This window comes from Canis aureus, chromosome 7, assembly GCF_053574225.1.
Source record: "Canis aureus isolate CA01 chromosome 7, VMU_Caureus_v.1.0, whole genome shotgun sequence".
Taxonomy (NCBI): domain Eukaryota; kingdom Metazoa; phylum Chordata; class Mammalia; order Carnivora; family Canidae; genus Canis; species Canis aureus.
In genome coordinates this window covers 71,052,276-71,075,411 of record NC_135617.1, presented here as the reverse complement: position 1 = coordinate 71,075,411, position 23,136 = coordinate 71,052,276, and the positions used below count along the sequence as shown (strand labels likewise).

At 55.5% G+C, this 23,136-nt stretch overlaps 2 protein-coding genes across 2 annotated transcripts in view; one reads left to right on the top strand and one right to left on the bottom strand.

Moving 5' to 3' along the window:
- Window positions 1-65: 65 nt before the first annotated feature.
- Window positions 66-21,986, bottom strand: NOTCH4 (notch receptor 4). Its single transcript, XM_077904553.1, is given in 31 exon segments — window positions 66-1,154; window positions 1,156-1,364; window positions 1,569-1,666; window positions 2,090-2,237; window positions 2,442-2,737; window positions 3,261-3,399; window positions 3,502-3,574; window positions 3,730-3,949; window positions 4,463-4,638; window positions 4,744-5,127; window positions 5,728-6,251; window positions 7,026-7,138; window positions 7,363-7,615; window positions 9,536-9,720; window positions 10,775-10,928; window positions 11,280-11,367; window positions 11,586-11,703; window positions 11,923-12,075; window positions 12,348-12,493; window positions 13,089-13,239; window positions 14,052-14,174; window positions 14,262-14,375; window positions 15,270-15,383; window positions 17,220-17,414; window positions 17,725-17,880; window positions 17,993-18,229; window positions 18,347-18,469; window positions 18,545-18,892; window positions 20,432-20,724; window positions 20,891-20,972; window positions 21,781-21,986. Coding segments are annotated over 31 exon segments (5,964 nt in total). The 5' UTR covers window positions 21,839-21,986; the 3' UTR covers window positions 66-661.
- The window catches only part of LOC144317734 (butyrophilin subfamily 1 member A1-like), a 59,533-nt gene continuing 37,902 nt past the window's right edge, over window positions 1,506-23,136 (top strand). The window contains exons 1-4 of the mRNA XM_077904556.1: window positions 1,506-1,974; window positions 3,756-3,907; window positions 8,139-8,252; window positions 8,901-8,999. The gene's annotated coding sequence lies outside the window, so the exon portion shown is untranslated. The remainder of the gene's footprint in view (window positions 1,975-3,755; window positions 3,908-8,138; window positions 8,253-8,900; window positions 9,000-23,136) is intronic.

The window sequence follows — 23,136 nt, the reverse complement described above, 5'->3', positions numbered from 1 at the left end:
CTGAAAACACTATGTCGCCATTCCCATATTTTTTCCCATCCCACTCTTAAAAAAAAAAAAAAAAGTTAACATTTCAGATAAGCTTTATTATGGGGTGACAGATCTGAGGTTTTTAAATAGTGATAGAGGTGATGAGAAGAGTGGTGCTTCATCCCTGTGATGGTTTGTTGAAGAGGGAAGTGGAGAGAGTGCAAGGAGTCATCAGCTGGAGTGGCCTTTGGCCCCCCACTTCAGCACCTACACAGTGCCTGGCATACAGTGGGCACTCAATAAATATTTGTTAGCCGTTTGTGGGTGCTGGGGGTAATGGGTAATAGAGACTTCCGTTGGGTACCATATACAGGAAAGACTGTCTTACATCTTATATGTCTGGAGTTATTGGTTCCAGTTCAGAGGTAATTCCCCAATCCCACTCCACCCTTCGGTAGCCCCTCACCCTTATTTTCTGGGAGAAGGCTGGGCCCTCTTCCTTCAGCACCCTAAGCCCCTTTTCCAGGGCTATACCTTTTCCGTGTGAAGAGAATGCGTGGGCGTACACTCATTTGGGGAGGGAGATCATAGGACCCTTCACTTTTGGGGTTCCAGGATCTTAGAAATCTGGAGTCCTTCCAGACTGTCCTATCATGGATGTTCACTTTTAGAGTCCCGGCCTCGTAGTGTCCTATTTTTGACCCTCGCCTCCCGTGCTTAAAGGCATTACTTCGTGGGTTGGGGGTCCCCAAGCAAGTCGAGGGGATCCCCGCTCCGGCGACGGAGTGAGGCAAGGAGGCGGGATCGGCAAGGAGGCGTTGGAGGTGGGGCCGCGGGCTCCCAGGGTCACCCAATCGCAGGGCCAGTCGTCAGCCGAGGCCACACCCCCGCCCCCGGCCGCGACCCCGGATCTTCCTCGCGCGACCCCGGTGTGGGGCCGAGGCCCGCGCATGCCTGCAGGAAGCCTGCGGGCCCCGGGAGACGCGCCGCCCGCCGCCCCTCCTCTCGACGGGCGCCTGCCGCGAGGGGAGGCCCCGCCCCCACGGGCGGCCCCGGCGGCGGACGGGGTGTGGCCCCCTCGCGGGCCCGGCCCCGCCGACAGCGTCCGGCCGCGCGGCACGGCCCCACCCGCGCGCGGGGGCGAGCTTCCCGACGCGGCCCGGGGGCGGGGGCGGGGGGCGGGGGCGGCCGGGGCCGACCCCGCGGGCCCGCGCCTCCAGCGGCCCCGCCCCCTCCAGCAGCGCCAGCAGGTCCCAGTGGTTGCGCTGACGGGCGACGTCCGCGGGCGTGAGCCCCGCCTGGTCCCTCAGTCCTCGGGCCGCTCCCCGCCCCAGCAGCAGCCGGGCGGCCTCCACCGCGCCTTCACGGGCGGCCAGGAACAGCGGCGTCTGCTCCTGCGGCGCGGGAACAGCGGGGGGCGGGGCGGTCGGGGCGAGGCCAGGGGCGGGGCGAGGGCGCACCCACCGCGCAGGCGCTCCCGGCTCCCCGCGCCCCGGTCGCCCCGGTCGCCCCGCCCCGCCCCGCCCCGCCCCCTCCGCGCTCTCCGCGCTCCCTCGCCCTGGCTTGTTGCTCTTGTGGGGACCCCGTCCCGCTCTGACCCTGCCGTCCTGGGCGTCCTTGTCGGCTCCGGCCTGCAGGAGGCAGCGGGCGGCCCGGGCGTTGTTGACGGCGGCGGCCCAGTGCAGCGCGGTTTTTCCTGGGGGACGACGTGGGGGACTGTCAGCCCGAGCCCGGGGACCAGACGCCTGCGTGTCTGTTTCCCACGGACTCCGGTTTTGGGCCTCGGGGCGGCCTCAAAGGCGGAAGCGTTGCCCGGGTGACCGGGTGACCGCCGGCCGGCAGGAAGCCTAGTGACGTCCCCCGCGCGCGGGAGGGACAATGGGACATTGTTCTGGGCTGGGCAGGACCGGAGACCTCCCCGCCAGACCCCTCCCCCCACGGACGCTCCTTCCTCTGCCTGAGGCTAGGAGGGAGGGGAAGGGGCCCCTACCACCCAAAAGCTAGGTGAGAGGGAAGCCCCCAGTCTCCAGTGGGTCCCTCGGGGGCTTCCTTTTGTGCATCTTACACCCCACCTGTGCCACTTTTCCAGAGCACACCACCACCCTCTCCAGATCCGTACCCCATTTATCTCTGGCCCCCACATCTGCTTGCGCTGCAATCAGTTCTTCAACCAGGTCCTCCACCGCCAGCCTGGCGGCCAGCATCAGGGCTGTGGTCCCGTCCTCTGTCCGTGCATCCACCGCAGTCTGTCTGCTGCGGAGTAGGAGCTGGGGGTCCAGAGAGGGCCAGTGATTCCGGCGTGTCCTGGACTGCTAGCTCAGGCCCGCCACTCCAAATCCATACTCAGCCATCTGTTGTTTCTCTTTCAGACGCCCAATCTCACATCATCTTCCTCTCTGACAAACCTTAGGGGATGCTTTTGCCCAGCTTTACTTACCAGTTTCCCTGTAGCGGCCCCAGGGTGCACTGACCTGGCAAACCTCCTGAGCATCAGCAGCCACAGCGGTGTGAAGAGGGGTGCGCCCTGCTCTGTCTGGCTGGTTGGGGTTGGCTCCAGCCTCAAGGAGGCGGCGGGCAGCGGTTGGCCGGGAGAATCGGGCAGCCAGGTGCAGGGGGGTCTCCCCAGTGCCCACAGTGTGAGCCTGGGGACAGGCCCCTCCACCCAACAGAGGTTCCCAGGGCTCAGGGCTTCCCAACCATGCCCCCTGGAAGGTCCTGGACTCCACTTCCCCACAGCAAACTGCTGACATCAGGGGTGTCACCCCATCTGTGGGTGGGAGACATGAGGAATGGGAGACAAGTCAATCAAAAGGACATAACTGGGGAAGGAGGAGAACATGGAGGCTCAGGGAGTATCAGCCCCAGGTGTCAGGAAGCCCAGCTCTGGCTCTTGCTTTTGTGTGGCTTCAGTCAAATGACTTTTTTTGACTTTGTGCTTCGGTTTCCTTGTCTGTAAAAGGACCAGTAGGCCTTAATTCTTTAACATTCCAAGGCAGTGGTTCCCATCCTTGAGTCTGTATCAGACTTACCTGGGGAGCTGGTGAAAACATGAATTCCCCAGTATCTCAGATTTCTGAGCCGGTAGCTCTGGAGTGGAGCCTGAGAATTTATATTTCTAACAATTTCCCTGGTGATGCTCATTCGTCTGTCCTGGGACCACACTTTGAGTGTCACTATTCTAAGGCAGTAACCCTAATTTTGGTTTTCTCAGTTCTAATATCAAAAGGCTTTGTGATTCTAAAAGAGTCAAAGGGAGCTTTCCTTTGCTTGGTCTGGGTTGGCTCACATACCAGGTCCACGGGTGTCCACGTCAGGGACATCCATCTCTGATTCCTGGGGAGGAGTCAGCATGGCTGCCTGGGGGAGCTCCTGACAGTCACTGCTCAGAGGCCAGAGCTGGCACTTGGAGGGTGAGGCCATTTCTTCAGCCTTAGGGATCAGAACAAGGATCAGTGAAGGAAGGTGACTTGTCCCTTCAACTCTGCCGTCACCTCAGGATCATTTCTGCCCCAGTGTTTTCAGCAGGCTCACCTCCTCTCCTTCCTCAGGGCCTGAGCACATCACCACTCCATCCTCATCAACTTCTGCCTCTGGCTTCAGGGCTCTGGAAGAGGGTGTTTGGCTAGAGGACCTTCAGGGTCCCCAGGATTTCCAGCAGCCTGCCTTCCTCTGTCTCCTTCCTCTGCCATCAACTTCTGATGATAAATATCTCCACAGGGAAGAGTCCCCTCCCCGAGCCCTTTTCCTCCTCACTCTTACTTGAGGCGGATGCTGTCTTCACCCAGGGGAGGCCGGCGTCTGCGGGGACCTGGCTGCGTTCGAGGCCTTCGAATGAACCCCGGGGGCAGCCAGAGGGCCCCGTGCTCTCTGCGCCGCCTCCGGATGAGTTGAAGGACGAGAAGAGCCCCAAGGGCCAGGAGAATCACCCCGGCCACTGGTGAGCACAGCAAAGGCCAGGGAAGCTGGTTGGTGGGTGGTACTGGTGGGAGAGACATAGTCACAAAAGAGAGACCATTTCTGGGGAGTCTGGGTACTACTGTGAGACCTTTGGGCAAGTGCAGTGACTTCTTTCATCAGTTTCCTCATCTGTAAGGTGGTAATAATAATAGTACCTGCCTCATGGCATTGTCAGGAGGATTAAATGAGTTGATAATTAGAGCAAAGCCTGGCATGTAGTAAGTGCTAAATGGGTTAGGATTCTTCTATGTACTGTGAGCGGTTCATCAAACCCTCCATCAGAGGGATGATTGGATTTAGTAGAGGATAGACCAGATGATAAAGGTTAAGTACTTAGGGAAATAAGGAAGGATATTGAAGAGCAGATGGGCCACGAGGAGATACAATTGGAAGAATGAGAGGTTCCGGGGGTCAGTCTCCACACAGAATATTTGGGGTCCCTACAGTCCTGTGTCATTTGGCCTCCATTGCTGGTTCTGCCATGAAAGTGGGTCTGGGAGCAGAGTAAGGGGAAGTGTGTGTGGGGGTCACCTACCCGTGCCAGCACGAGGATGGGCAGCCAGCAGGGGTCCTGGCAGCAGGTGCTCCAGGGTCCCCACCGCAGCCATTGCGGCAAGGAAGCGGAGCAGGAGCCCAGGATCCCAGGGACAGCGGGATGCAGGGTGGTCAGGGCCACAGCGGGACAAATCCACACCCATCACCACCACAAACCTGTGGGGGAGGTGCCTCAGAGACCCCTGTGTTGGTCCCTGGCTCCCTTCCTTCCACCCGTTAAAAAACTAATGTCCGCCCCATCCCTCTGCCCGGCCTCCTTACCCAGTGCTGAGAGAGTCTGTCTCCTTGCCTACAGGCTGTGTTTGAGGGGTTACTCTTTCCTGATGTGAAGGGTCCGGGGTTCCTCCCAGCTCCTCTTCGGCCTGGGCCCCAGGATAGGGATACACCATGTCTTTGCCATCACTATCCTTCCTTACCCAGAGCCCCACTCTCAGAGTCAGGGATAGCACTCGGGCCAGGGCCAGCAGCTGCTGGTCCAGGGCTGGGGGGCTCAGGACCACCAGCAGGGCCAGGGAGGGCCCCCATTCCGAACCCCCATCTTTAGGCCTGCAGTCACCCCCATCCCAGCCACATTCCGCGGTGTTGCAGCCTTTCTCGCAGTGTCCGTTGTGGAAGTGATCGTGGCAGTACTGGTCATAGGCTGGACTGTGGGGTGAGGAGAGGGGGACTCAGAATCCCCAAAGGAACCTGACTCCCTTCCTCATTCCAGAGAGCTGCCTGATATATTACACTGCCTCTAGGGCACTGGTTGCTAAATGGGGAAAGCTCTCGAGCAATGGGCTTAGGCAGGCCCTGGGTGGCAGATAGTCTAGTCACTCTAATGTCTGTGACACCTTTGTCTCCGAAGACTGTTGCCTCTCCCTGCCTTCCCAAGCTTTCTTATCTCCCTGAAGGAGAGACCAAGACCCTTCTCCCTCAGGGGTGCTGTTTGCTAGGGGAGATGCTCCGTGGCACCTGGGCTTAGAGAGAGAGGCTTGAGCTCAGAGCTCCCACAACCTTCAGAGAGGAGCTTGGACAGAGGCAATGCCCTTCTTCCTGGTCCCCATGTTAAATATTGATGCTGCCCTATTCCCCAGGGCTGGACCCTAGTGTCTTATACCCCTATTGAGCAACGGTTATTTGGGTAGAAACTCCCCAGAGCTTGAGGCTGTGTTCACACTGAGACCCAGAGGCATCTGTGTTCTTCCCCCTGCCTCCCCCTGCCCTCCACCCACCCCCAACCCCAAGTCAGGGTTTCAGGCTCACGTGCAGGCTGGAGGAGTCTCACAGTCATAGCCATCAAACAAACACTCTGCAGAGTCACACTGTGGGTGGCACTGCCCATCCCGGAAGAGGAGCCAGCATCGGGAGTGGGAGGGGCAGCCTTTCCAGGGGTCCGGGACCCCCAGGGAGCAGTCTCCCCCATCCCAGTTTCCTCCAGGGCCGCTGCAGCCAGCGTCACAGGCCCCATCTCCACCTCTGCCCTCACATCCCCTTGCTCCGGGCCTCTGGCACTGGGGCCCTGGAGAGCTGGGAGGGCAGGAACATCGGAAGCCTGGGGGCCCCAGCCCAGGGATCTCTGAGCAACTGCCATTGTGTAGGCATGGAGAAGGAGGGCCACAGCCATGAGGAGCCGGTGGGTTCAGGCAGTCAGGGCCCCCGTAGCCATCGAGGCAGGCGCAGCGGGGTGGGAAGCCAGGTTTAGGGGAGGGCAGACACAGGCCACCATGGTGGCAGTGATGGAAGCCACAGGAGGGGGCTCTGTGGCTGCAGGTGGGGCCCTCAAAACCCTGTGGAGAGGAGAGAGATGTTGGGGAAGCTCCTTGTATTCTTCATCCCCTGTCTCGCCCCTGCAAAGGGTTAAGATAATTCAGAGGGTCCTAGAGTCTCATATCTGGAAGGGGCCTCAGAGAGCATCAGATTCATCACTTTATATATGTTGAAACCATGGTCCGTAGTATTTTCACACAAGGACATACTACACAGTGGTGAAAATGGGTGAGCCATAGCTGTGTGCAACAACTTGGGAGACTGAGCCCTTACAGAGCAGTAGTAATTAAACTGAGATTCTCTTAATCCTTGGACACAGTGTTATATACGTTTTCTCTCTCTGGAAGTAGAACAGGATGGAGGAACACAGAAGTACGCATGAGTTACTGTTACTGTTGTAATTAGGTTACGTTTATAGGTGTTATGTTGTAAGGATAATATGAAGAAGGACATGAACACACCAATGATGTTAGTGTGTCATGCATCCGAGGTCCATAAACACACACATACACACAGAGGTGAAAGACCTTATTCATTGTCATCCAGCCTGACTTTGGGGCCTTTCCTTAGGCAGTGCTTATGATTTCTGAAAATTCCATTCATGCTACCACTTGATCCTGCTTTCTCCCTCAACTGCATCTGAAGAGTCACTCACCACCATGAACAGGGGCTAGCTTTCATGGGTAATTCCCACTCCAGTGCTCCCTGGGCTCACCTCTAGGATCCCAGCTCAGGCATTCTCACCTGGCATCAGTGTTAGGGGCAAAAGAGAAGACAGCTTTGTAGACACTCACCTGGGGGCAGTGGCAGGTGAAACCCAGGGGTGGTCCTGCTGTGGTCTCACAGGACCCTCCATGGGAGCAGGGCTGGCTTTGGCAGGGGTCTGTCTCCACTTCACACCACTGGCCTGTGGTGGGGTGGGATTAGACCTCACACACTGCTTTGGTCAGTGCTTCCTTCCTAGCTCATTCCTGGGAGTTGACCCAGCATTAACCTGCACAGGTAGAGGGATCCTGGGGCATGTTCTCTGGGGTGGGGTTTAGAGGCAGGGGGATGGACACAATGACTAGGTGGGGATTGTGAGCTCAGCTGTGCCACAAAAGTGCCTGCGCACACCCTCCCAGGCCTCACCTGTGTATCCAGGCAGACACTGGCAGTAGAAGGCATTGGCCAGAGAATGGCAGGCTGCAGTGCCTGTGGGGTGGCAAGGCCGGTCCAGACACTCATCTACGTCTCCCTCACAGCGCAGCCCCACAAAGCCTGGAGGGCAGGTGCAATAGTAGCCTCCAGGTTTGGGGGTGCAGGTCCCATGGTTGTGACAGGGCTGGGACTGACAAGCGTTGGATTCCTTTGAGCAGTTCTGTCCATTGTAGCCTGGGGCACACTGCCGGCAAAGAGGGTCAGACAGGGAACTAGTCATTTGGGCCGTCCCAACACTACGGGGGACCTAGCTCAAGATCCTTTGCCCTGTGTCCCGTCCCCACCTTCCAGTTCAAAACATCATTCAACTCACCATCTGTCACAGCCCTGTGTAGCTAACCCTTCCATCTCAACTCCATGATACACATTCAGTAGCATGCAACTTAACCCCTCCAGCAGCCCCAAAGCATCCTATGACACATTGCCACTGAGGTAATTTTTGGTAAGACCTCCCTCCCCTAGCCACACCTCCGCCAGGTTCTTTCAGGCTTTACTGATTAATTTGGAAGCATTTATTGAATGCCTGCTTTGTGCCAGGCTCTGTTGTAGGCACTAGGGATATGAAGAAATTTAGAACTCCTCCCTGCTCTCAATCAGCCAGAGGCAAGAGACCACTAGCATGTATTATATGATTCTCATACACAACCTCATGAAACTCTCCCCCAAACCCTGCATGTGTCTTATCTCATTTGATTCTCACTTTACAGAAAAGTTGACTGATTCCTGGAAAGACTGAGTGACTTGCACAAGTCTGGTCGGTGGCAGAGCTGGGATGCAGCACAAGTCTGTGACTTCCTAACCAGTACCCTGAAGCCTTCTGGGTTTGTTTTATACCACTCTGCCAGGGGGGAGGGTCATTGATGAGGTCTGTACCATGTGCTGAGTTCTTGCAAGAGCAAAGAGAGTGTGTGAGACACACTACCAGGAAAGCTTCAGAAAAGTGAAGAAAATGGGAATTATGGAGAATCCAAGGAGTGGCCAAAGGGTTGGGAGAAGCAGGCGAGCGGGGTGTTTTGGGGATGTCTGAGGGAAGGAGTCTCAGGAAAGGGGAGATAAAGCTGAGTATTGGGCACAGGGGTGTTTACTACTAATTAGTACCCTTCTTTTGTATATGTTTGAAAATGCTCATGATAAAAAGTTAAAAAATAAAATTGAAAAGTTAAAGAGAATGCTTAGGGGATCTGCATCAGGCTTTTTTTATCCAGAGTCAGGGTTTTTTTTCTTTCTTTTTTTTTTTTTTTTTTTTTTGAGATAGAGGTTATGGGGGAGACACAGTGGGAGAGGGAGAGAGAGGATCCCAAGCAGGCTTCAAGCCCAGCCAGGAGCCTGGCTCAGGGCTCCATCTCATGACCCTGGGATCATGACTGGAGCTGAAATCAAGAGTCAGATGCTTAATCCCAAAGTTGGGGTCCTGAGTATAGGTATCAGGCTACTCAGACTTGAATCCTAGCTTTGCCTCTGTTGCTCAGTGACCAGAACCACCAAAGAGAAGCCCAAACCCAGTCTGGAGAGAAGCTAGGGACATTCTCCTGAGGAAGGCACCTCTTGGGCACCATCCAATGGAAGAGGTATGGGGAAGGGCTGGAAGAGCCAGTAGATGGGGTGTGTAGGGAAGCCAGTAGCAGCTGGAGCAGAGAGAAGGAGGGTGGGGGTGGGGCGAGATGAGACCTGAGAGGTGGGCAAGGCTGGGTCACGTGGGTTTTGAACTTCAGGGTTAGAGAGGTGGGCAGCCACTGAAGGGAGTGACAGGTCAACTTAAAATTTTCAACAGAGCACCCTGGTAACAGAGTAAAGGCTGAGCCTACAGGCCGACAAATATGGAGCTGGGGACAGTAATCCTCAGGGTGAAGGATTACTGACGTAATCCTCAGGGTGCCCAGGTGGTATGAAACAAAGCCGGATGGAGCAGTGGGACAAAGGGTGAAGGAGGAAAGACAGAGTGGTGAAAGATTTAGGAGGCAAAGGGCATGGGCTGGTGGTAGGTTGGATGTGTGGGGTAAAGAAAGGAAAGGAGATGACTATATCACTGCCCGGCCCAGGTACTTTTCCCACAGCTGGTCCCCCCGGTCACCCCTCCCCGTTGTTCTTCTCAAGACCTGCTTACCTGGCAGAGATACCCATTGGGCTGGGCTATGCAGGTGGCCCCATGTTGGCAGGGTCTGGACTCACATGGGTTTACCCTGTCCTGGCAGGTACTGCCTTGGAATCCAGGAGGGCAGTGGCAGAAATAGGAGGAGCCACTGTCAATGCAGAGACCTCCGTTCTGGCACAGGGAAGAAGCTGCTGTGCCTGAGGAGAAAGGCAAAGAGGGATGGAAAAGGCTCAGTTGAGTGGAAAGGTTCTCAGGGGCCACAGACCCTGAGCTGAGAGGCTCTTGGAGATCGCGAACATTCTTGGGGTGGGTGGAGGCTACTTGAAGCCTGAGCCCTCAGTAACTCCTGGTGCTAAGAAGTTATAATATCAAGATCCCCCTCCTGCTTGTTCTGCCAGAATGGAGAGAGAGGATCTCTTGTTAAGCTTATTAGATCATCATAAGCACCCATATCCTTGGTTTAAAACAAGTCTCAAGCAAGAAGGAACTCAAAGGAAACTTCAGGTGGGGGTTTAACTAATGACTTGGGTCTGTCCCCTGAATTTACATCCTCTGATGTTCTCTTGCTATGATTCCCATCCCCTCACCCCACAGGAGGCTCCTTCCTGAGTTCTGCTCATGGTCAGCCTCATTTGGTTGAGGGAGGTATTCTTTCACAAGGGGAGTTGACATAACATCAGAGTGAGTGGGGAGCAGCTGTTGAGTTGAGGGCCATTGGGTTATTAAGTATGATCCACTCTGGTTGAGTTATGATGATAGTGACAGAGTTCAGTTGCTTCTCATTGAGTTGTGTCCCTGTGGTTGTTTCTTTTTTTTTTTTTTAATTTATTTATGATAGTCACAGAGAGACAGACAGAGAGAGAGAGAGAGAGAGAGGCAGAGGCACAGGCAGAGGGAGAAGCAGGCTCCGTGCACCGGGAGCCCGACGTGGGACTCGATCCCGGGTCTCCAGGATCGCGCCCTGGGCCAAAGGCAGGCGCCAAACCGCTGCGCCACCCAGGGATCCCCCTGTGGTTGTTTCAACTGGAGTCTTATTGGCTAAACTGGTTGGTGTTGCTAGAGTTGTGTTGAGTTGTGTTAGGCTGCCCTGAGGGTTGAGCTGTAGAATCACTAATAGTGTTTGTTCTGTGTTACTTTGAGTCTTAGTTGGTTGTTTTGGCCAAGTGTTGTGTGTGGATGCCTTTAGGGCTCAGGTAGAGGGGGACACCCTTCTCTCTTTGTTTGCTCCCCACTTGGTCCTTGGGTTAGTACCTTGGCTCAGAGCAGCCTTCTGACAGAAGGACAGTGGAAGGTTGCAGAGAGGCCCGGTCCATCCTTGGAGGCACAGGCACTGGAAGGAGGGCCCAGTCTGGAGGCAGTAGGAATTGTGTGGACAGGGCTTCTGGGCACATAAATCCATCAGAGTCTGAGGTTTGGGAAGGAGCATGAGACAGAGCTGAATATTATGTTTTGAGGCCCAGGGATGGTCTTCTACCAGCTTCTCAAAATCCTAAGCTCTCAGACTCTCTCCTGAATGGTCTGGGGCCAGGTGATAGCCCCCCTACCCCACCCTGGTTTTCTTTGATGCCCACATCCCAGAACAGTCTCTGGGATCAGAGATTCTTTTGTTCCTCCTATTCCTTGCAAACCTCAAGCTGGACCTCCACTCCCACATCCTTCCAAGCTCCCAGTTCTGTCTTCTAGTCCTGGAGACCCTCCACTAGAGCCCTCCAGCCACCACCCTCCTCAGCACACTTGGCTTAGTGCCCCTCCTCACCTGGCAGGTGCCTCCCGTGTAGCCAGGGGAGCAGAGACAGTGGGGACCCTGAGGGCCATCTTGGCAGGTTGCCCTGTTCCTACAGGGGCTGGAACAAGACAGACACAGAGCACAGTGGGAGGAAGTCCAGGCCATCAAAGGGGAGGGAATGTAACGTGATGGTGAGATGGGGAGCCAGGAAGGGAGGCAGTGTGAAAGGATGTGGGGTATGGAATGTGAGGCAGCCTCTCCAGAGGAGATGGAGAGGCATGGAGGCCAAGGGGCCAAGGGGCCAAGGCCAATCTTCCTCTAGGGGTCTTTGCTCACTTGTCTGCGCAGCTGGGACGGGTCCTTTCCTCACAGTGGGGGCCCTGGAAGCCCGCAGCACAGAGGCAGGAGGAGGTGCCAGGCCTGTTCACACAGGTACCCCCATTGAGGCACGGGGCTGGAGAGAGGAGGCTGTGAGGGGTTGGGTTCCTTGCCCGTAACCTGGCCTGTGACCTCAGTCACACCACACACAGGACGTACATGCCCTCCCTGCTGGCCCCATCAAAAGAGCATCCCATAATGGTGCTCAATTAAGTGTTTTTCTTATAGCATAGACACACCCTGACCAATTCCTCTCTCCTCTGTGGCCCAGCTGAAGGACACAGCAGGCACTCACCAGAGGCACAGTGGTCAGTGCTGGTCTGACAGCGGGGCCCAGTGTGGCTTGGAGGGCAGGTGCAGGAATAGCCCCTAGGGCTGGGGCTACAGGAGCCACCGTTGAGACAGGGCCCTGAGTGACAAGCTGTCACCTCCTCGCTGCAGGTAGGGCCTGTAGGAAATGAGGAGGTTCTGAGAAAGGGAACCCTCTTCTCTCTTGTCTTCTTCTACCTCCCTCTCCTTCCTTTTCCTCATCCCCATCCCTGTTCTCCCCCATCCAACCTCTTTTCTCACCACCTTCTGCACATCACCTGCATTCCCTGCAGTCTCTGTTCCATTCTCCTTGGTGGTGACCAAGACCCAGAGTCCTTGGACACATGTCTTTACTGCTCTTGGTTAGAGAGTAGCCAGCCCAGAATGCCTGTGGTTTAGGGAGGGCCTCACCTGTGTGGCCTGGGGGGCAGGTGCAGTTGTAGCCAGAGGGCTGGGGATGGCAGGTCCCCCCATGGGCACAGGGCACGGAGATGCAGCCTCCCAGCTCTGCTTCACATGCTGGTCCTGTCCAGCCCACATCACACACACATGAGGATCTGGTCATAAAGAGAAAGGGGAGAGTTTTTTCTTCTAGTGTTTTTCTCTATCCCCTCCCCATTGGTCAGCCCCCTAAGACCTCTTGTTTTTTAGCCCTGACACTCTGGCTCCTTTCTTCATTGGCTCTGCACTCAGCATTGTCCCCCTTCCATAATATACATGTGAACATGTACATATGTCTCTCATAACTTGTTTATTGTCTGTCTTTCCTCATTAGAATGAAAGCTCCATGAGAACAGACATGTTGTCTCTTTTGTTATGTGTGGTTCCCCCAGTGCCTTGAAAAGTATCCACACATAGCAGGTGCCCAGTGTTTGTCTAATGGATGTTGAGTTGGCCCTGGGATTTGGTGCTTTTCTTTCTGCTCTCACCGCCTACCCCTCTGTTTCTCCCGTGATTTATGAACTCCCTCCTCCATGGGATAGCACTCACTAGTTGCGCCTTCATGTTGGCTGTGACCTCAGCACTTTGCCATCTCCTTCCTCTTCCCTCTTGGTCATTTCCCACCAGCTTGCCCCTCACTGTCTGTCTTCTCCTGCCCTAACTGAGGAGGACCCAGAGGACAGTAAAAATGAGGAGGGGCTGGAAGGTTACCTCTGGCAATGTCCATGGTGGCAGGTGCAGTTGTCCTCAATGGGGGCACACCCAGGGCTTCCATCAGGGCAGAGGCAGTGGGCCTTGTCCTGGCATTTTTGCTTGGGTTGGCACAGGCTGGGAGCACACAGGGGAACCTCACAGAGATGACCTGGGGTGGAGATGGGTCAAAGAGAAAACAGAGTCCCTCCATATCCTCAATGGGACCAAAGCCACTTCTTACATATGACTTGCTTACTCCCCATGAACCTGTGCTTCAGTGGTTCCCTGCTACCTCAGGCTAACTTCCTCAGAATGACACACAGGGCCCTGCATGACACGATTTTCCTACAACTGCCGTGCTCCTCAGTTTCACTCTGTTGCACCCTAAACTCAGGACGTTCTGTGGTTCCTTAAGTGGGGATGTGCTTTTCTTCCGTCCACACCTTTGTGCATCAGTTACCTGCAGCTAAAACATGCAGTCATTCTATTTTGACAAACTCCTACCCATTCTTGAAGACTCAGCTTAGCCATCACCTCCTCCATGAAGCTTTCTCATCTCTAGTCTGGTTGGCTGGTCCTTTGTGCTCCTATTGAATCCTATGCAGTCCTCTCTCAGAGCACCTCTGGGCCATTGCCCAGAAGAGACTTCTTGGTCTCTCTGCACTATATTTAAAGCCAGTTGAGAGCAGCTTTCTTACTCTGCTTATATCTGTGTGGGGCATAGGATATTAATACGTTCTTGCTAAGTAAGTGCACAGATGGCTTCCAGTTTCTGAACCCTGGATCACACCATTCCTGTTTGGCCCAGTTTGGGTTCTACCAATGACACCTGCTGTCAGCACTCAGGTTGCATAACTTGGAGGAGTTCCAGTCTCATTTTCTTCTCACATCCCAACCCTCAAATGCCCAGCAATAGCCTCTGCTCCACCCCAAATGGGCTCAACTATCCTGCCAGTCCTTTCTAACGCCTCCCCTGCTGACCTGTGAAGCCAGAGGGGCAGAGGCAAGAGAAGGCTCCGGGGAGATCCAGGCAGCTGGCTCCAGTGGGGCAGGGGCCACTCAGGCACTCGTCCACCTCTGCCTGACAGTGTGGGCCTTCAAAGCCTATGGCGCAGCAGGATAGTCAGAGGGCTGCATGCAGGTCTGCCCTTTGCCCCCACTCTCCCCTCCAGTGTGTGAGCTCTGGTTTACCTGGGAGACACTCGCAATGGAAAGATCCAGGCTGGTCCTGGCACTGACCCCCATTGGCACAGGGAGAGCTTGCACACTCATTGATGTCTTCCTCACACTGGGAGCCTGTGAATCCTGGTGGGGCAGGAAGCAAGTGGGGAGAGATTGCAAAGTTGTCTCCCTCCCTCCCTCCCTTCCTTCCTCCCTCCCTTCCGACTTTCTCTAGAGTTATTAGGGAGTTTGTTACAAATAGTTGTGACTGAGCTATATAGGTATGATTTCATGGATTCAAACAAGAAATTTAGAGTCAATACTGATCTTTAGCCTTCCATTTACATATATGGAAATAACATTGCTACAAATTGCAATGGAGAGAATCTTGTTTCCAATGGCTTGGTTTGGGGGTTCGTCTACATGTTTCATTATATAGTGAAGGCACCAATTGGGGGCTTCTCAAGTAGTGATTTGGGTTTCAGAACATTAACAGAGCATAACTTGGTGGCTTTGTTCTTCACATAAATAAAGCATAACTGGATATTTGTGTCAATGCTGAAAATACATTGTATCAAAAGCATAAATGCAAGTCCTGGCCCTTCCCCTCAACAGAGTGAACCTGGAAGGCTTCCCAGAGGAGACACCTGGAGATGCCAGCAGGATGATGCTCAGCCACCTGCCAGCTGTGTGACTTTGAGCAAGCTACTCAAGCTCTCTAGGCTCCAGTTCCCTCTGTAAAAGGGGAATAATGCAACCTATCTTATGGTGTCATTGAAAGGTTTAAACGAGGGAATGCCTGAAAAGTACACAACCAAGTGTAAATAGTAATGGAGTAAATAATCAAGGAACATCCATTATCATCATAGCAGGGAACAGAGGGATCTGATGAAGCTGAGAAGGAAGGCCTGGGGCAGTGTTCGCTGTATCCAGGGTGACCAGTGCCAAGACCAGCCCAGGATCCCTAGGAACAGGGAGAGCCTACTGAGGACTCTGGAGGAGGGCCAGAAAGGGTGGTTTAGGTAAATATGCACTCACCGGGCAGGCAGACACAGAGGAAGCTGTTGAGCCCGTCGTGGCAGTCAGCCTGGTTCAGGCACGGAGCAGAGGCACACTCGTCAGTCTCCACCTCACAGAACTGCCCTTCTAGGCCTGAGGACATGGAGGTGTGGTGTGGGCTAAGGCTCAGCTGGGTTGGCCTGACTGGGCCGCTCACCCCTTCTGCCAAGGAGGCCTGGGTTCTAGAACCAGCATGTGCCCTGTCAGGCAGCCCCTCCCAGGGTGCTCTCTGACTGCGGGCTGGGGAGATGAGCCCGCAGTCCTGCTACCCTGCTGTGTGAGGCTCTGCCTTCTTCAGATATAAAGGCTCAGGGAGCACAGCACCTGCTGGGGCCTGTGGGAGCCGCAAGGAGGTACCTTTGGGGGCCGTTTGCTGCACAGAAGGTGGGCTCATCCGGTGGGGCTAATGAGCCTGGAGGTCCTCATGGCACAAATGAGACAAATGGGTATCTGCTCGAAGGGGAGCCAAGCCCCTTGTTCTTCCTGAGCAGGCATTTGGGAAGCTGGTTGGTCCCAGATCTGTCCTGCATCTTTGGGCTTGTCCTGGTATCATTCTCACCCTGACCTGAAACTGGCTCGGCCTCTAGACCTCAGCTGCCTCCCACTTCTTGCCTGGGGCATCTTGGTAACTATCCCTGGCCCTTGGATTGCTGGGCAGTTTTCTCCACTTTTTACTCTGGATGCTGCTCAATTGAGGAAGGCTGTTTTGTGTAGTGGCTAAATCTATGGAAGCCCTGGGCTTGAATCCTTGCCCCGTTGCTTACTAGCTGGACAGCTCACTTAATCTCCCTGTGCCTCAGTTCCTTCATTTGTAAAATGGGCACAGCTACAATGCTGACCTCATAGGATTGTTGCAGAGATGACAAAATGCATGGAAGATGCTTAGGTGGTACCTGGCACTAAGTAAGCTAGTATTTTTCTGGTTTCATTCAGCTTCCTGATATTGGCTCTGTCTCTGTGTCCCTGGGGAGAACTTTTTCCCTCTTAGAACCAGCTTGGAGGGACACCTGAGAGGCTCAGCAGTTGAGCGTCTACCTTTGACCCAGGGTGTGATCCTGGAGCCCCGAGATTGAGTCCCCACATTGGGCTCCCTGCATGGAGCCTGCTTCTGCCTCTGCCTATGTCTCTGCTTCTCTCTCTGTGTGTCTCTCATGAATGAATAAAATTAAAAAGGATAAATTGTATATAGTTCCTACTTCCAGGATTCTATAATGCTCTGGGCTGAAGGCGGTGCTAAACTGCTTAGCCACCCAGGCTCATTTATTTATTCTTGAGAGACACACAGAGAGCGAGGCAGAGACACAGGCAGAGGAAGAAGCAGGCTCCATGCAGGGAACCCAATGCGGGACTTGATCCTGGGTCTCCAGGATCATGTTCTGGGCTGAAGGCGGCGCTAAACTGCTGAGCCACCCAGGCTGCCCATAAATAAAATCTTAAAAAAAAAAAAAAAAAAAAGAACTAGCTTGGAGGTAGGTGCAGCCTTGTGGCATTTATTTTTCCTCTTGCACCAAATTGAAGCATATAGGCTTTGGGATTTTAAGGGTCTACTCAATTACTACAGGGGAGAGTTCCTCTGATTAGGAGGGACATTCTGAGTTGGCATGAGCAGAGGCTGCTGCCGTGCTGCCCTTTCTCGACCACCTTCTGTCTACAGCGGACCAGGCTGTGCACTTTACGTGACCATGAAATGAATGCTTCCCCCTCACCCCCAGACTTGAGCAGTGCACAAGCTCATTATCATCTGTGGCAGCCCTTCTCCTAGGAACCATAGGTTTCCTGGAGATTTTATCTGGGGCAGGGAGATGAGAAGCATTCTTTGGTAACTGACCCCAACTGGTCTGGGGCCGTTTGTGTTCTGCAGGGGTCATGTCTCGTGGGTTCAGGATGAGTCCCCTGTGTCCTCTACCCAAGGCCCCCTGCATCTAGTACCTGGTGGGCAGAGACAGTGGAAGGTGGCGAGTAGGTCCAGGCAGGTGCTGCCGGGGTGGCAGGGCTGGGACAGGCACTCATTGTGATCAGCCTCACAGCGGGAGCCCGTGTAGCCAGGGGGACAGAGGCAGTTGAAGGAGCCGGGGGTGTTGAGGCAAGAGCCGCCGTGTTCACAGGGACTGGGGCCTTGCTGGGCTGGGAGGAGAGAAGAGTCAGGAATCCACAGGAGCCCCCAGTGGAAGGGCAAAGAGGTCAGACTGCCAGGGAAGGCATGAGGGCCAGAGTGTGGCAGGGGAGAGCAAATCAGAGAAAGAGCCAGTGTCTTTAAGACAGAGATGAACTAACTGGGACCTGGAGGGCTGAGCACTGCTGTGAAGACCGTGCAGGGAAGAGATGCCAGATCCGGACAAAATCAGAAGAGAGATGGTTATATTTTTTGTTTGAAAGACAATTTGCAGAGGCTGCTTGGGGGGCTCAGAGAGGATCTGATGCGGGGATGCCTCACCCATCTGACACTCATCCAGGTCCTGGTGGCAGGTGGGCCCTGAGTAGCCAGGTTGACAAAGGCAGAGTGTGGAGCCTGTCAGGGGGTTGGTGCTGCACTGGGCTTCCCCGTGGCACGGCTGGCTCAGGCACATGTCCTCCATGTGGCACAGGAGTCCTGGAGGGCAGGGTGGGCGTGAGGCTCTCGGGGCCGCAGCTGCCCCAGCTGCCCTGCTGGTGCCTCTCGCGCTCGTCATCTCTACCGCCAACTCCCACGCCCTCTGGCACACCTGTGCGGCCAGGTGGGCAGAGGCAGGAGAAGGAGCCCACGCGGTCAATGCAGGTGGATCCTGGGGCACAGGTGGCAGCAGCACAGTCATCCAGGTTCTCTTCACAGCCTGTGCCTCCCCAGCCACTCACACACACGCAATGGAAGCTGCCAGCCGAGTTCTGGCAGGTACCCCCGTTTCTGCAGTGAAGGGGACCCTGGGTCTCACATTCGTCCACATCTTCAGAGCAGTCCCAACCTGCGGGGGGCAGGGTAGGAAGGGGACAAAGGCTGGAGCTGGGAGTCCTGTGAGGAGGGGAGGCCGGGGCTGACCATCTGGGCCGCAGGTGCCATGGGCCTGGCTTGCACGACTCACCTGTCCAGGCCTCTGGGCAGCGGCAGGTGTAGGTGCTCAGCCCATCCTGGCAAGTGCCCCCATTCTGACACTCGTGCCCAGCACAGTCATCTGGGTTCACCTCACAGCCTAGGCCTGTGAGACCTGATGGGGTCATGAGATTAGCTGAGGGAAGGGAACCTCCCTACCCAGAGAGAGAGGCTGCAGGTGAGGACACACCTTGGGGGCAGAGGCAGAGATGGAAAGTGGAATCTCTCCCTGGAACCAGCTGACAGGTGCCCCCATTGGGACAGCCACTAGGGGGGCAGGGTCCTGGCTGAAGCTCACAGTGCGGACCCTCCCGCCCAGTAGGGCAGTGACACCAGAAAGATCCCAGGGTGTTATGGCAGGAAGTGCCCTTGGGGCAGGGTCCCGGGTCCAGGAAACACTCGTTGATATCGTGTTCGCAGGCATGGCCCTCGAAGCCAGGTGGGCAGAGGCACTGGATCTGGGGGTGTGTGGCCAGACACACTCCTCCATTGATGCAGGGGTTGGCTGAGCAGAAGTCCTGAAGCTGGCACTGCTCACCTGAGGCAGAGGGCAGAGGGGGCTGCCTGTAGTTCTGCACAAAACCCAGCTCATCTGAGATAACTCAGCTCTCACTCTGGATTATCTCTGTGTCTGATTTTCATGTTTCCTTCCATTTCCTCCCATACCTGCCTTGCCCTGCTTCACCACCCCTCGCCTCGGATTTGCCATTCTGGAAAATAGAACGTGTCGTTGATGGTGGGGATATGGCAGATTGGCCCTACCTGAGCAAATCTGGGTCCTTCTAGTGGGGACCTTTCCTTGGTGGGGAGGTGAAAAGCACCCGGCCACTGCAGGCAGGAGACTTAGCACTGCTGTGCCACAAGGCTCTGCACCCTCAGACGGTTGTCTGGCCTCTCTTGTCTGGGTTCCCTAATCTTTAGGTGGCTACAGGGTTCCAGATAGTGATAAGGAGCCGCACCTCTCAGCCGTTTGCACCAGTGGCAATGGCGGTGGTGGCCCCTGGCACTGAGCTATGTCAGTGCCTCCTGAGCATCGCTCTCTTTCCTCCTCTCAATGACCTTATGAAGTGTGGACATCAGCTGACAACCAAGGACGTAGAGAGTTAGTGCAAGGGCACAGGTCTCATCCATGGTGAGCTGGCACCCAGACCTGGGGAAGGGCTCCCAGAACCCCTGCTCCAAGCACAGGGCTGGGCAAGTTGCCACTGTGATCCTTCTTGTCACACAGCCTGGTCTCTCACCCCCAAGTCCTCAGAATTACCTGGACAGTTAAAAAGTCTCCATGCCTGGGCACAGCCCAGACCCACTAAATCAGCCTCTCTGGGATGTGGACATCAGTATGTTTAGGGCTTTCCAGGTAATTGCTGTGCCTCAGCAAGTTTGAGGAGCTCCCTTCTAGTCCACTGCTCACAGAGCACTTCCCTACCCATGTGGCCTTCACTGCCCTGTCCAGTCCCCTCCGTCCTGGTAGGTCAGAGGAGCCTTCCTCTCCTGAGGCCCTTGGCTGTTCTGCACCCCTGCCTACTTCCTCAGGCTAGCATACCCTGCTCCTGCCACCCCCCCCACTCTCCCCACATCCTTGCCCCAGGGCTGCACCCTTCTTCCCAGGATTGACACCCATTCCTCTCTCTGGGTCAGAGCCCTTCCACCCTCATTACACTTCCCACCAGCACATCTATCCAGGTGCTGCTCTGGGCTCCCACTCCTCAGAATAGAGACCATCCAGATGACCATAATGCAGAATCCTGGAGGTTCCCCTCCCCCACCTTGTGCTGGGTATGTTAACACCCTCTGGCTGCTGGACGGAGGGGCCAGGGAAACAGGCCAGGGTGGTGCACCAAAAGGGGCTATGGCAGGAGACATTTACGGACAAGTTTGGAAAGACTTCAACATTTAACCATCGGTGCAGCCATGCTGGTGAATGTCAGTCTCAGGTAAATCGTCAGCAAGAGTCAGCTTCTTGATTCGCACAGCCTCTGTCCTCAGAAGGGCTCCCTGTATCTCAGACTCCAGCTCTATCTTTCCCAGCCAGCTGCTCCTGTCCCCCCCCCCACCCCGCTTCCCCCTCAGTGCTCACCTGTCCATCCAGGCAGGCAGGAGCACTGTGGGCGGCCTGAGGCCTGGATGTGGCAGCGGCCCATTTTGGAACAGAAGGAAGAACAGGGGTCCTTGAGCAGGGTCTGGCACCTCTGGCCGGTGAAGCCAGAGGGGCAGGTGCAGGAGAAGCTGGGGGCCAAGGGAGAGGGAAGGCCAGGGGAGCCTGGGAGGGCAGGAAGCAGGGCTTGGCAGCTGCCCCCATTCTGGCAGAGCTGGGCATCCTGGCAGGGGTCGGGAAACTGGCAAGTCTCACCCAGGAAGCCAGGTGCACACCTGAGCAGGGGAGGAGAGAGGACAGCTTACTCACTGGGCCCTCTTTGCCTTCTCTCCCACCTCCCTCAGAGCCTTTACTTCCTCTCTTTCTCCTTCCTTCCCAGTCCCCCCTCCACCCTGCTCTCCTTCCCCGTTCCAGTCTCCCAGTCCCAGGAGGCACACTCACTGGCAGGTCCCTTGTCCCTGAGATAGGCTCAGGCAGGTGCCTCCATTGGCACAGGGTTCTGGGGAGTCCCCACACGGCAGCACTAGGGATGGAGATGAGGATGGGATGGGCCTGGGGAGTACTGTGCTCCCCATTTCCCCCTCTGGGTGCTCTGGAGGGACCTGCCTGTAGCAGCGGGACGCGTGCTCTCTCGGACCACTGCCTCTGTTCCTGGTCCCCAAGTGGTGCTCTTGCCCCAGTGCCAACCCCCCCGCCCCCCCAATCCCAGGCCCAGGCCTCTAGATCCTCTTCGCTATTAATCCCCACCCCCTTTCCTGTTTATCCTCTGGCCTCCCAAGCCCAGGCCTCCCAAGCCCAGCCTCAGACTCCATCCCGGAAGCCCTGACAACAGGGCTCAGGAGGGGGCCCTGGGGACTCCAGGAAGGTGAATGGCTGAGACGTTGAAGGGATTTCCTCCCGGAAGAGCCCAGCATTGAGCCATCGGGGGTGGGGACAGCTGGACCGGGAAAGGGACTTGGTCCTAGAGCCCTTGACCTTCCCATGTCTCCATCTCTTGCTTTCTTGTCATCGCCTCCCCTAGCAGGTGGTCAGTTTTTTCCCTCTTCACCTCCTAAACGCCATCTCAAGAGCCCCCTGTCCCAGCTGGGTTCTCTCTGGGAGCGGGCACCCTCCTAGCCATTCCTCTGACAGTTACCGCCCCTGGCTCAGGCCCCAAAGCCTGTTTGTGCAGCTCCGGTGGCAGAGTCTGCTCTCCCTGCATTGGGCAAGGGGGTGAAACTCTCCTCCATCCAGTGTCCCCTCAAAGCACCAGGCTTGGCCCTCTGCCCCCAACCCACCGACACCCTCTTAAGGAAGGTGGGTCCCCTCACTCTCCCACCCCATTGCCTCACCTCTGGTCTTGACAACCGAGTGACACAGCAACAGCAGCAGCAGAGAAGGGGGCTGCATTCCAGAGCCCCTGCCCCAAACCCAGATCCCCTCCCACCTCCTCAGGAAAGGACTCTCAGAGCCCTCACTGGGGCAGGAGCTACCTCCCCTGCTCCCACAGCCCCTTCCTCCTCCTCTGCCTGAAGCAAGCCTCACGTCTGAGCTGTTTCCTGAGTCACACAATGTCCTGGACACCCTAGTGATGGGAGGGGGAGGAGTGGAGGAACATTGAGGGGGATGAGGGAGGGGCCTTCTGTCCCCAACAACCCCTGGGGACCGGAGGAATGGGACTGTGTGGTGGTAGGGCAGGTGAGAGGAGGGGAGCACAGGGCTTGGAGTGAGGGGGCTCTGGGTTCAGCCCCAGCCCTTCTGTTGTGTGGGCTTCCCTTTCTAGAGATGAGAATAGCAGGGTGGCTGCCTCTTGCCCTGGGATGGTCAGGACCTGGAAACAGAGGTGAGGGGTGCTGAGACATCTTCTGCTCCAGGTCCGTATCCAGGCTGCTCGGACAATCTGCGACTTTCTGTACATTGAAATCACTAACCTTGGCAGAGGGAGCCCAGGGTACTTCTGGCCCTTACCTTAGCCCTTGCTGGGAACTTAGTTTTCTTCCTTTGGGGAATGGGGAAGATACTAGGCTGATTCTGGGGGAAATCTTGGCCTGCCTTTGTTGGGGAACATGTAACCACATCATCAATGATAAATGAACATTGTCTGTACTAAAATCTGCAGTCCGGATTACCCACAGAAAACACTACATTTGGATATGTTCCCCTTCCCTCCCTCCACCACAGAGAGCCCTAGGATGCAAGAAATGCCAGTATTTTATTTTTATTTTTTTAAAGATTTTATTTGTTCTGTGAGAGAGCACCAGCAGTAGGAGGGGCAGAGGGCAAGGGAGAGAGAATCTCAAGCAGACTCAGCTGAGTGCAGAGCCTGATGAGGGGCTTGGTTCCACAACTGTGAGTTCATGACCTGAGCTTAAATCAAGAGTCAGATGCTCAACCAACTGAGCCACTCAGGTGCCCCAGGAACGCCAGATTTTGATTTCAAAATTGGAGTAAATAGAGACACCTGGGTGGCTCAATCAGTTGACTGTCTGCCTTCGGCTCAGGTTGCTATCCCGGGGTCCTGAGCTCTCCCTCTGCCTCCCTTTCTTCCTGTGTGTCATGAATAAATAAATAAAACCTTTTAAAAATTGGAGTAAATAAAATGACAAAAGAAAATTCATTGCCTTGACTCATCCTACCTTTGTGAGTCAACCCAGGATAGTTTTGGCGTCCGTCACACACTGAGTTCCTCTAGTAGCACTTAAAGCTGA